The sequence below is a fragment of the Mizuhopecten yessoensis genome, unplaced genomic scaffold, assembly GCF_002113885.1.
Source record: "Mizuhopecten yessoensis strain PY_sf001 unplaced genomic scaffold, ASM211388v2 scaffold2671, whole genome shotgun sequence".
In the NCBI taxonomy this organism is placed as follows: domain Eukaryota; kingdom Metazoa; phylum Mollusca; class Bivalvia; order Pectinida; family Pectinidae; genus Mizuhopecten; species Mizuhopecten yessoensis.
In genome coordinates this window covers 954,721-968,769 of record NW_018404662.1, presented here as the reverse complement: position 1 = coordinate 968,769, position 14,049 = coordinate 954,721, and the positions used below count along the sequence as shown (strand labels likewise).

The 14,049-nt window shown below is 36.8% G+C and overlaps 1 protein-coding gene across 1 annotated transcript; it reads left to right on the top strand.

Moving 5' to 3' along the window:
- Positions 1-1,046: 1,046 nt before the first annotated feature.
- LOC110446252 (L-methionine gamma-lyase-like) lies at positions 1,047-12,782 on the top strand. The gene is made up of 10 exons (XM_021491297.1): positions 1,047-1,286; positions 1,944-2,148; positions 2,478-2,636; positions 3,502-3,639; positions 4,778-4,950; positions 5,266-5,377; positions 8,162-8,275; positions 9,857-9,991; positions 11,045-11,190; positions 12,315-12,782. Exons 1-10 carry the CDS (start codon positions 1,282-1,284, stop codon positions 12,382-12,384), a joined length of 1,257 nt encoding a protein of 418 aa, XP_021346972.1. The 5' UTR covers positions 1,047-1,281; the 3' UTR covers positions 12,385-12,782.
- The last annotated feature ends 1,267 nt before the right edge of the window (positions 12,783-14,049 follow it).

The following is a 14,049-nucleotide window of genomic DNA, read 5'->3' as shown; positions in this document are numbered from 1 at the left end:
GCACTTTCTTGTATGGGAAGAAATTATGATGTATGTTCGTTGAATGGTAGTTTAAACAATATGAACGGCATATGTTTAGATTATGTTCTTTCATTCAAGGTTCTTTTTTAGATTCTACTACTACCAGTCAGATACAAGACAGGCATAATTGAAATAATAAATAAATGATGTGCTCTTTATGTGTATGGGTGTATAGTGTCCTTTAAATTTGCTATTTAACCCTTTCACCACTGTAGACCATTATGGACTCATCCAGATGAATATATAGTATATTATCAATGTTTAACATAAGACATGGTAAACATTTCACGGACGTTTACAAATAAAACCAACAGAACAGATGACCCAAAGTTGCTATCTTCGACACTGCAACAAGGTGTAATATCCGTCTTAGATACACAATAAAAATAATGAGTGGAGATGGTTTTTAATTACTAATAATAGACGTTTAGAGGCAAAGATCAACACCTACGCAGGATAGGCTGTGTATATGCTTCCCATACAACCCTTTACATACCAGAAAAAGTGCTGACATACCTGACGTGTCGAAGCTCTTCGCCTAGTCATCAGTTTATGACAGACACAGTGTATCTAATATTTGTACATACGTACTGATACAAACTGATAAACGAGAACCCTGATGAGGACATGTCTATAAACCACCCTAGCACGCGTGGAATATGGCGTAACCCAGTAGATTACCACTAGCTTACTTTGTCAATACAGAAATAAACGATACACTCCTAATAAATTGTAGTGACGGCAGAACTATTATATGACACGCGTTGTTTGGGTGAATCAGGGATTTGTATTTGCCTTACAATCCCGATTTGCAAATATACATTGTATAATATTATAGATAATTGTATGGTCTACAAGTACACGGACTACATATATACATGTATATATATGTACAATCCCTGTTATTTGTATACAGTCCTGTTAGAAGATGGTTTTCCAACAGTTAGTTGCATGTGCAATATAGAACGTTGTATTTCATGGTCTAAAAATTGCTCGTATTACTTTAACAAGATTCGACAGGTATGTGATAAATAAGTATAAGGTATCTAGTATAATCTTTCAATATGTACTTTACTTTGTCGAAACATCAATACACATACGAACCGCCTGTCACAAGAGTGACATTTAGGATTGTATAATGGAGCACAATGATTTAGGAAGAGATAACGACGTCCATGTCCCAGTCGAGTCTCCGTACTCTGCTCACACCTGTCCACAGGAGAACCACCCTACGTCTCCTCGTCTAGACGCGATCGTATCATGAGGTAGGTATAAAAGCCATCACTTACCATCGTCACATGCATGTTATGCATATTGTATATGAAAATAAGAAAAAGAAAAAAATAACGATCATTCGCTTGCTTAAACACTATGCATCTCCTTAGGGACCCAGCGCCGTTTATGACATTATGACCTAGTTTTTGTCTGGCTTTGTATGGTTGCCCAGTCATGTCAAGCTCTATGAAAAGTTAGGACAGTGAAGCGGTAACAAAACCCAAGAAGGTTGACCGTGTATGATTAAATGTAGCAATATATCCTGATCAGATCTGATAAAAGTAAGTAGCGTTTAGGCAAAGAGGGAAACTAACAAGTAAAGTATGAACAAGATAACATTACCATGATGCTAATAAAACATATCTAAGTGTTTTTAAGGTAATTGCGGTCTCCAATGAAACGCCACAGGATTAATAATGTCACGCCAAATAAATGGTATTATAAATAACAACAGTCACTCTTGATCCAAGTTTTCCAGCTTAGACCTTCATCAGCGATTGAATGGTCCTCACCCTTATGTCACATTCATAATTATTTAAAAACAAGAATAAACTGTGTATTCACATTCAATTCCGAGTGACAGTTGACCGTTGCTAACTACTCTATACAGATCAACGGGACACATATAATCGTGTTTGTTTGTTCAGTCGGAAATGGGATCCACCAAAGTCTTCATTCGACAAAGGAGTTGGTGGTCTGGCCCTTAATGACGTCAGTGTTGACACGGTGGCTACATCAGCGCGGTACGTGTTCGAAGAAGGCCCGCAAACAGAGCCACTGGTTCCTCCCATCTATCACTCCTCCACCTACAAACTCAAGAGTGTGGACGACTACCTAGAAATACTAGAAAAGGTAAGAGTTGCTCTTGGAACGATATAAGAGATTTTCTATCGCTGAGATAAAATGACATGACATATAGCTATTTTGAATGAGTGCAGGGTAAGTCAAACCTTAATTAATGACGCATGATTTATTAATGTTGTACAATTGATTATGGACCTAGTTTCTTAATTCGATCTTTTAAAAATCAAATTGTAAATGGTAAACATATCTTATATTTGTTGATTTTCGAATTTAACATAGTGACAAAACAGCTGTATAATGCAATGTAATTCATTGTTTCTATTACCAAATCTTAAGGTTCAATCACCTGTTTGTGCGTTGCGTTCATCTCTTTACAGGGTGGCTACATATATTCCCGCCTGAACAACTTCACGTCCGACAATGTGCAAAGCGTGCTCAACAACCTCGAGAAAGGGGAGGGAACTCTGGTGTTCAACACGGGCATGGCCAGTACAACAACGGCTTTGTTCGGATTCCTCAAGTCGGGGGACCATATCGTATGTACTAGACATACTCTTCTGAAGTGTAATTTTCAAGTTTCGCCAGACTTAATTTAGTTATTCTTTAAACTAAGCCTAATATTACTAGACATTTTTACATAATACAGACCTGTACTAGATTATATTTACGAATAAAATGATATACTCTACGTTGATATGGCCGTTTGAAGAACATTGGCGAACCGATATATTCTAAAAAAAATATCATTTTAAGCCTCTACACCAGCAGGACAACTGGCCGATAACAAACGACAATGGATCGCTAGCGTCTCTCTTATAACGTCACAATTATGGGAAGCAATATCCCATTACATGCATAGTGCAAATTAAAGCACTTCACCCCAAAACATGATCGAACGAAGTGGGTAATGTGTGCCTATTACAGACAACTAATTTTAGGATTATATGCCATGTCATTAGCTGATTGGATCAAAAAAACACCAGTTACTTGTCATACTTTTTTTTGGTAAACCTATTGCATGCTTGCCATACATTTATTTTCCGTGTCTCTCTGGGCACACAGTCTGCTTACTTCCAAATCCTCTCCTGAAATACCTAAAACTTAATTTCGGTGTCGATCGCGACATATGTATTGTGAATTTTCGCTTGTTCACTTGGTACACCTATCATTTACTTCCATTGTTCCTCCTGGCAGACCAACTGTTTTACTCTAATGTCTCTTTTGACACACCTACTTCTAATTTCCGGTGTTTCTCTTTGCAAAACTACCTATGACTTCCCGAACATCTCTAAGCATGCATAGGCGATTGAAGTAAGGGCTCGCGTTTACCTAAACGGATAAGCAAACATCAATGTTATTTATCGATCTGTTAAAATATATAACTATGATTTGTGTTTACAGGTGATTAACAATCCGTGCTACAGTGGTATCTTTGACATAGTCAAGAATATATTTCCAAAGTTCAATATCGAGGTGACTTTTGTACAAGCAGGATGTGACGTAGATGAGTACCGGAAACACGTCAAATCAAACACGAGGGTAAGGCAGAAGTTTCGACGAAAATTCCATGACATCTTGACACTTATCATTTATCGTCATTTCATTTTTCCGTCAACCTTTGTTAGATTAAGCATTATTATCTAACTTTCACATTAATTGATCTCATCAATAAGAACACCTTAAAAATAATCAGTTGTAACTGCAGTGAGCAAGAAATATCCCATAATCTGTTTAATCTAGATCCACCTTCACCCTAATGATGAATGACAGAAGCGAGATGCGATGAAAGAATACTTTACCGATATTTACCACTCAGTATATTCATTTCTGGATTGGTTTGGTTTGGTTTTGTTTTGTTTAACGTCCTATCAACAGATATGGCCATTTAAGGATGGCCTCTCCTGTGTGCAGGTTGCATGCGTGTAGTGTACGCGCGTGTGTTTTGGGAGGCTGCAATATGTGCGTGCTTGTCTCCTTGTGATAGCGCGGAACTGATGCCGACTTTATAGTGCTACCTCACTGAAACATGCTGCCGAATACACCCAGCAGGACACCCCACCCGGTCACATTATACTGACAACGGGCGAACCAGTCGTCCCATTCCAAAATTGCTGAGCGTTAAGCAAGGCGTAGAAACTACCACTTTTACAGACTCTGGTATGTCTCGGCCAGGGGACAGAACCCAAAGCCTTCCTCATAGGGGAGAATGCTCAACTAAAGACCAAAAGTGAGGCATTGTCAAGGGAGGCATTAGGAAGAAGGAAGTTTTTTAGAAAGAAGAGATAAGATAAGACCCCAAATTTAGTCGCCTCTTATGATCAAGCAATAGGAGCAGCAGGTACAATTATGACGCCCTACCTGCAGGGACATCATGTCTGGAGCCATGGGGACCGATTGCTTAAGGCGTTTGACTACGTACCCTCCACCAAATCCTGGCTCGTCCTTAAATGGCCGTAAAGCACCAACAAAACCAAACAATTATTTCTCTTATCGTTGTCTGTCCAATCATCCGTCTTCATAGGGTTTGTATAGGGTGCAATCGTTGCTGTTATCAACGCGTCAAGAAGAATAGTTGTCTGCACTAAAATCATCTCCTACGAGGATCCTTACAATATAAAATGGTTGATAGATGCAGTAATGAAATATGACCAATCCTGTTTTGTAATTACTTTACCAGATGTTGTATGGAGAGACACCCTGTAACCCCACTATGGCCATCTTGGACCTTGCGGAATTTGGCAAGCTGGGTAGGTCACTCGAAAACGTCATCACGTTGGTCGACAGCACGTTTGCCGGTCCGTATCTCCAGAGTCCGATACAACATGGAATCGATATATGTATGCAGAGCTGGTAGGATATATTTTAGTCTTTTAGCTATCTAGAGCTAGGTGACTTCATACAATGATTAGACTAAACAACTCATGTATAAACTAACAAGGCCTCATAAAGTAACGATTTTCTGTGATTTCCTGATCAACTTTTGTGATTGACAATTATTTGTATACATGCTTAGTTTTCACAAACTGTGCGTACATATAGCAATACGCATTAAATTTCCGTCTACACAATTTATAATTCTTTGAAGAATTGCGCGAAAATACGTATGGGATAAAACGTTGTGGAAGGAACTACTTATGTTATTTAAATTATCTTTTTTCATCACAGCACAAAATATTTAGGCGGCCACAGCGATTTAACCGCGGGAAGTTTAACATTCAGAACGAAGCATCTGTGGCAAGAAGCAATACGCTACCAAACCACTTTCGGAAGTAGTCTGGTGAGTGTGAATATGTTGTCATGCATGGCCGATTCTCGTAAATTTTTCAACCCATTTTATTATCTCTTACTCCGCCAAATTGATTAGGAGTGATACAAATGGGTTTTGAATGTGCATACGGGGAAACCGGCCTTGCTTCGAATATAACGTTTTTTATATTTGTCCCTGAACGACAAACCAGTTGTATGGTGCAATGTCATTCATTTTGATCCTCCTTTGAAGTGGAATGGACTCATCGATGGTTAAAAAATAGAAAGAAGTGAGACTTTAATTAAAATAACCTGATATTTTGAAGAAGCCGAAATGATAATGCATATTTATAATAATAATTTACTTTTTAGTAGACAGAATAAGGGTTCCAAACAATGGCGCATATACACGGAAAGAATTTAGAATATATTTCTCGGTGTTTGCGGAGCATATTATGCAATTTCAAAATTGTAGATATTCTTAAGAAACCTACATTAATTTGACAGTAGATATGTCTACAGCTATAAACTAGTACATTTCGTATTCCCGGTCGTATTTCAAAGCAGCAATATAGGAACAAATTGTTTATGAAGGTAATAAGTAATACTATTGGGTCGAGTTGCAGTTTTAGTTCAATAGGCACATACGTGAATTTTCTTCGTTTAATCAAACATGATAAGCACAAGTTGCTGTTGTATATGATTGAAGGTTAAAACCCAAGTTAAAACTAGAAATATGTCAGAATTGATCATTTTCCGATAAATCATTGACCAAGCTACAACGGATATATTTCCACCTGTCAATCAAAATGGTAAACAATTACCAGGTGTAAATACATACATGCTGTTCAGGTAGCCATGCCAACACATGAACTTAATAAGAAAGCAAGTCGCAAATATAACGTTATTGTTGACTGACACCTCGAATACGGGGTCACCCCATCATTCTGTATGATCATTTTCCGATAAATCATTGAGCAAGGTACAACGGATATATTTCCACCTGTCAATCAAAATGATAAACAATTACCAGGTGTAAATAAATACATGCTATTCAGTTAGCCATGCCAACACATGAAATTAATAAGAAAGCATGTCGCAAATATAACGTTAGCGTTGACTGAGATCTGCGCGCTGACACGTTCACCTGGCATGGGCAGAACAGGTAACGTTAATTGGAATATAATTATGTTGTTTTCACAACAATAAGTTTCAGAAAAGATTCAATCTTATATACGGATAAATCTTCAACTATTTTTTTTTGTTATGAAATACACTTTTCCAAGTGGTTTTCTGATCGTCTGCAAATTCGACTGAATCGGTCATCGATATCGACAGAAAGTGTACGCTAAAGGCAGTCATTCCAACGAGGACCGCCAACAGACGAATTCGCGAGACATGCAGAACACCAAACAATTGTAATTTCAACAATTCTATTCGAAAAGAAAAGATCGGAATGTTTTTAGCTGTTTTGAAGCCCTTGATTTTTAATTTCCAAACTCAAACTTTTATCATTATCGGGTCAATTCGCATGGATGCCAGTCACCTTGTAAATTCCTGCCGGTTAATAGTATCACGTGACGTTGACTCTTTGCGGTACACAAACTTGCTAACTTCGCCACTTTACCCATGTCAGCATGAATTTACCCAAGAACGACATTTTAACCACAGTGATAAATGCGATGCAATTCTTCGTTATGTTTCCCGATACGTTATTACGTAACGTCCTGCAATGTTGAGCCTTCTTTACTCGAGTTTATTTATCCGATTCTATAGTATTATATGACTTAAACTTGCAATTTTTCGTATTGTTAAATTGGCAATGCAATCAGGGATTATTCAACGAAATTGAGCAGTTTTATTGCTGCGAGCAAATGTCAAAACATTTCCGAAAATCCTCGAAAAATTTAAGAGAAATGGTCGCGACCAAGGACCAAGGATTGCTCTTGAGCCTTTCTTGACACTTCATTTTCCCCTTAAAAAAGTGCGCACTAGGCCTATACGCAAATATTAACGGTTGTCGTTGGTCAGACATAAAATATCTAAATCAGTCAATAGCAATTTATGATAAGACAGTTTACCTCTTCGGGAACCTCAACGGTGCCTGATTCATACTAGGAACATCTTTAGGTTATATGTAATTCCCGTGGGAAATTTGGAACGCCTTTAGGTTTTATGCTATTCCTTTTTTAAAAGGAAATCGATATCTGAGTTATCCGAGAGGTCGTAATTAGTGCTTGGTATATTCCGACAGAAGCAAGACACTTAACAGCCCAACAAACAGGTCAAAATCTGGGACTGAAACCAAAATTAATAGTCCCCTCTGGCGTTCCCTCAGGGGTGACTAAAAAGGAACTGGAACCATAAGCCAGATTGCTACTAAACGTATGCGTTGTCATATGGGATGGAATGAAACAGAAAAATGTCATCGGTAACTTATGCCCTAATAGAAACTTTCGTTACACCATTTTCATGTAAATTCATTTGGCACTGTTTCTAGTGTATATCTGTTTCGTTCGATACCAGACATGCCTTTTCTTGGTTACTATATCTTCATACATAAGGAGACATTTTAATCCTACCAAGACTTCAAAAGTGATACTGATATTTTCATGAGCTCTCCTGTTAGACTTCCGGCCGTACAATTGATGAAAACATTACAGGAATGAAGTGTAACCAATACACCACTTCGAGATGAATGTTGTATTCGAGGTACTGTTTACTAAGTAATGAGTTCGACTATTCCTGTATGGCGGTTTGTTTCTCTTGACCTTCCCTGATCCCAATAAACCTCATCCCATTCTCTCCTCTCTAGTCTCCGCATGATGCCAGTTTATTGCTACGGGGCATCAAAACACTGCCAATACGAATGGAACGTCACAGCTCTAACGGACAAAAGGTGGCGGAGTTCCTGGAGAAACATCCTAAGGTCAGTCCAAAGCCGCCTATTTTGTTTCCTGCAGTTAGTAAAAAACCATTGCGAAATATTATCATAACGCTTTAGTTTTTTGAGACTGCAATATGGGATAAATGTCAAAAACAAAACGAAAAGAAAGATAAAAGGCAAGACTGAATATTAACTCGAAAAATTGTCTGAGGCCAAATCGTGCAGGTGCTCAGATAGGGTAAGCATTTCTCATAACCAATTATTTAATCATTTTGTTTTGAAAACATCTTGTGATAACCATTCAAATAGCTTATTAATTCCGCCAATTATCGAGTGAAATCCGCCTGATTTTAAAAAGGAGAACCAACCAACCATTCCACTAATACAGGTAATAGTCCTATTGGCACATCATTTTTATGGCAAAAGCGACGACATCACTTTCATTGTCAATAAGTTTGATTGGTCTTAACAAAGCAGCCTCCATTGTTGTGGATTTTACAACCAAACATCGTTCTGCCACTTTAAAGCTTGCTTACGTATAAACATTTTCTATATATATGTGTCAATGACCAGTGATAGAATGACTTTCTTGTAGTGACAGGATACATGATAACGGGTACAACATGTAGTGCACGAAATGGTGCATCTGAATGACTTAACTTCTGGTTTTTGTAGGGTTCGTGGTGGCTTGTTTTTGGTATTGTCTCAGTTCCTTTTGTTATTTCTTCGTATTCGTTCGAGCTCAGATATTTTCTTCGTGTGTTATACTTCTAGTATTCTGCTTCCATTTTATTGTTGTTTTACCGCATATTTTACAGAAATATGGTAGTTTCATCGATAAAAATATCATTGGAAAGAGTCATGATATTAACTGAAATGCCAGGAGATGGTACCACTTTTACTGTGATGCCCCTTTCTATCTGATAATCAACTACATTCGGTATAAACGCAGACTTAACGTGGGGATATAATGTCACAAGAGCTAGGAAATGTCGCAGTCAAACGTGCTTTAGGAATGCGATAAATCTGATGTTAGTAATTATTTTACAGCTGGTCAAGAAGCATTGTTAATCATTAGAAAAAGATCACAAAGACTGGCATGAATCAGCAATTTCTATGGCGAGTTTTAGTGGTCAACTAGTACCAATCAGTGAGAACATTTCACTGATTAGCCCGTATGGGTCAATAGATGTTTCAGTGTTAATAGTAGAATCGATATAATGGTGTACACATTAAACGAGTATCGCTTTACAAAATGACGAGCTTGTATAAGTTCATGTATCCGCCTTATAAACTTCGCTAGTGGAATTTGCTACATTGTTATTCAGTGTATAAATAAGAAAGATATAAATCAATTTTAAACCAAACTAAGAAACGAAATCATAACAGAGTAAACCATTGAATCGCAAAGGGTCGAATTTTGATGGACACTTCCATTTAACATCACGTGAGATCAATTACAGATCAAAAGCTGCAATTTACACCAGATGCTTGTGCATATGAACGGACTATTCAGCAGACGGTATTACAGAAATGTCACACTACTAGAAGTGCTACCTCTGTCCAACTTTTACTGTAAACGAAAAGAATCAAATGGTCCCTATATGATCGGCTTCGTTACAGATCGAGTGGGTCATGTACCCTGGTCTACCGTCACATCCCCAGCACGCCGTGGCCAAGCAACAAATGAAGATGTTTGGGGGAATGATGTCGTTTGAGGTCAAAGGTGGATTGGAAGGAGGCAGAACCCTAGTAGAGGTGGGAATCCAATTACTAATCCCTTCTTAAGTTTTATAAGAGTCATTACTTTAAAAGAATATCTTCTTTTAATTTTTTAATTACCAGTCCCTTAGATGCCTCCAAAACTACATCCACGCAACGTGCATCATGGTGTCCTCTATATACTAAATCTCGTATTAAACAAACAACAACCATGATATATGCAGGTAACTACTCGCCCGATGGAACGTCAGTCATTCTCAATGTATTCATATAACTAACATTCCATATGGAATACATTTAAATTCAATTTAAATTTTTAAACTTCTACGTTCCGTCTACGTCTGAAGCTAGAATGACACAATAATAATCACCCGTATCCTACCCCACACACATGCTCCAACCTCATTGGTCAATACCAAATCGCACGAATTACTCGCCCTAATACAATCTTCATGGACATATAGGACAAATATTACGGGCTATTCTCCGAAATGCGCGCAAATTTAAATATCTAAGATATGTAACCCATGGCAATTATGCCAGCATGCAAATCAATAAACATCGTTCAAACAACTGTACGTTGAATTGTCGATTAAAATATGAGGAAAAACCAATAATCCAACTAATTTAATATTTTTTGAGCAATTGATGTTAAGCTATGCTTTTTATTATTTGAAACGGTTTTCAAACCGTCACGTTTCTTTGACAGCTATTTTTATCTGGTAGATTCATACATAGTGAACATGCAACGCAAACATTGAAATAAAAACGTCAATTTATATCGCACTGCAAATGTTATAAAATATTCATATTCCGTGAAAGACATATTTGATTTTTCGCATGAATTCGAAAGCATATTCTTTCATTGAAGGTTTGTATTGTTCGAGGAGAGAACTAATATCTTCCAGAAACATTGGACATTATGGTTTATTCTTACTTTACTGTTATGTCACCTAAGAACTATCATTTTTATATTCCCTACTTATAAAAAACAACGTAATGCCACACCATTATGACATGATGTGTGCAAAAAATCACATGAACTCGTTAAAATTATTTCTGAAACTGCAATAAGTGTTGTATCCACAGGGACTCCACGTCATCATTCTGGCAGTGTCACTTGGGGGCGTGGAGAGTCTCATAGAACATCCGGGCACTATGACACACGGGCCAATGTTGATGAATGACGAAGATAGACGAAGTGGTGGGATATCTGACGGACTTGTGAGATTAAGGTAAGATATATACTATATTTTGACACCATCTGTCACCCTTCAGTTAGTAGAGTTGTATGTACACATTCAAAGTTTGTTTCAATATTGATTGGATTTTTATCTACTCCTATGGATGTTTGTTTTACTACAATCCAACTGATCTTTTCCCCGTTAATAAGTTCAAAAGTGACTTTATGTTAAAAAATATTTTGGCGTAATGATTCCGCTAGCTGAATATACAAGGCAATACCTAAGTATCGAAAAGATTACTTTAACATAAAGAAAATCATCACCACAAATCAAGTCTTTCAGAAAATCTGATATTTATCCAAATGTTTTGTGTGTACATCATAAAGGGCAAAATGTAGTGTTCGTCTTGCTTTAAATACTAGAGTCTTCCCCTACCTTGAGGGTGTGACAGAGAAATGTCCTACCCGAGGGGTGATGTTTTTTAGTTGTCTAACCCTCAAGGTAGGGGATGATTATATTTCTCCCACACTTGTATTTAAGTCACAACTCCACCGACAGTAGTCTGCCATGTTTGCAAAAATAAAAAATAAATAAAAAGCATGTGGGGTATGAATATCGTCATTCACTTTTGATGACGTCATAATTGCCGGTGACACATTTGAATGACGTCACAATTGAACACGTGCTAATCGGCACAAGACTATCTCCCCCTAAAAGGTGACAAGCTGATCTTTCCCGGCTAGAACGTGAGAGATATAATTCTGCTCAACATCCTTTTGTTTCTCTATTCAACATTTTAATTGAAACTTTATTGCATTCACTAACTCGAGAGTTTTAGAAAATATCTAAAACGTCTTTTTCGGAAAGTATACATTCATTTGTAGTATTTATCATTCGTAACATATTTCTGTTCACCCTAGGTCTCTTTTTAGTATATTCAAGACCACTGTTCAGTAATGGCTAAACGGATCTTTCTTTGTAAACATAATTTAACAATATTATTTGTATCCAACATTCGCTACAGGAAATACTCGGAAAATAGAAAAAGAAATTCGTGAACGATGAGGTATTTCAGATTATTAGAATATTTAAAAATGCAATCTAATCATATCTGAATGTGAATTTGCAGGGACATTAGAAGTTATATCCACTTTGTTGCTTTCTTTTTACACTAGTGTTGGATTGGAGGACCCTGATGATTTGATTAGAGACCTGCAGCAAGCTTTAGAAAAAGTAGTATGCTAGATTTTAAAAATCTCCATATATTCTTTCTGATACATGTGAAAGTACGAAATCCATTTTCATTAATTTTCAGTAATGTTATTAATATTAAATTGATCTGGAAATGGCTTCCTTCACACACCAGTGTAAAGAAGACGTATTTTATTTCATGGAAGTAAGAGAAATGTGTTTTATGATATAATAATAGTTTGATAAAGTTTAATGACAGATGTGTACATTCTCTGCTTTCATACGTAGTTGTATTCTGATTCTTTTGTTACAAGTTAGATTAAGAGGGGCAGACATGCGATGCATAAATTGCATGGTATTTAAACAGTAACAAATTAAAAAAGTATGCATGAAAATTGCAGTATTTATTACAATAAATGTTTTATAATTTAAAATAAAACGAAATAAATATGCTTTATGTGCTTACCAACTTGTGTTTTATTTTTGTTTATACAGTTATTCAAAAGTGATCACTGTAAGATTTCTCAGTTAGTGTGTTAACAAATCACCGTGAAATCGAATCGATTGTATTTAGAACAAAACCATCAAATATATGTCAATAGATACTATACTTAAGGCATGTCTAATACAATCAAGACCTGTACAGAAGCTTCATATATGACTTATAACGCACTACAAACTATAGTACGACGTGTTAAACATTGTATGGAATTTTTACATTGAAGAAACAAGCAGGATGGGAGCTCCTCAAAACAACCACACCGTGTCAAGTATACAAAAATAGTATCATGTACGTGATGCTCCCGTCATAGACACAAACGAATAATACGACTGTTCTTTTAAACATTACTTTGTTTGGGTCCCAACTTGAGGAACTCGCCATATGGAGCAGTGAAAACATTGCCTTCTATTGGCTGTCATCGTCGACATACTAAATGTTTAACAAAGTGATTCCTTAGATCTTGACAAAACAAAGTCCTTAAAATGGTAGTTGTTATTTCCTGCTTTACGTTCAGCATTTAGGAGAATGGCAACAACTGGTTCATCCATTGTCAGTATAATGTGACCGGGCGGAATGCTGTGCCGGGAGCCTTCGGCATGGTATTTCAGTGAGATAGCACTATAAAGTCGGCATCACGACAATATACACTGTCTCCTGAATATACACACGCAAGCACGCTTACACTACACACATGGAGGCACGTCCATAAATGACCTTAGATGTTAACATAATTAAACCAACCTTAGTTTGTATTTCTAGTGGTTATCTAATCAACTTTTACATTTACCTTCTGATATACACTGCACGTGCGAATCTTTTTGGCGACATCTCTAACATCCTACTAAGCATGTGGGACACATTCAGTGACAACAGAAACTTTGCATTCAGTCCATTAAAATATATTCCCAACTCAACTCTACCAGCGAGGCAACAGAAACCATATTATCTACTATACATGATTGTTTCCATATAGAAATATTTACGCCCACAATCAAACAATCATAAAAAGTTTCCTTATTGAAACAAAGGAATAATGTTCTGCATGTTTAATCCATTAAAAGAACATATCTTGACCTATATATCTACTATAAATGACTTGATGATGATAATGACGTCAGAATTAACAAACACCTTATCATATATCATGCAGAGCGATACAATGGTAATAGAATACAATCACTAGACTAATAGACACAAAATGTGAGGACAAACGTTCA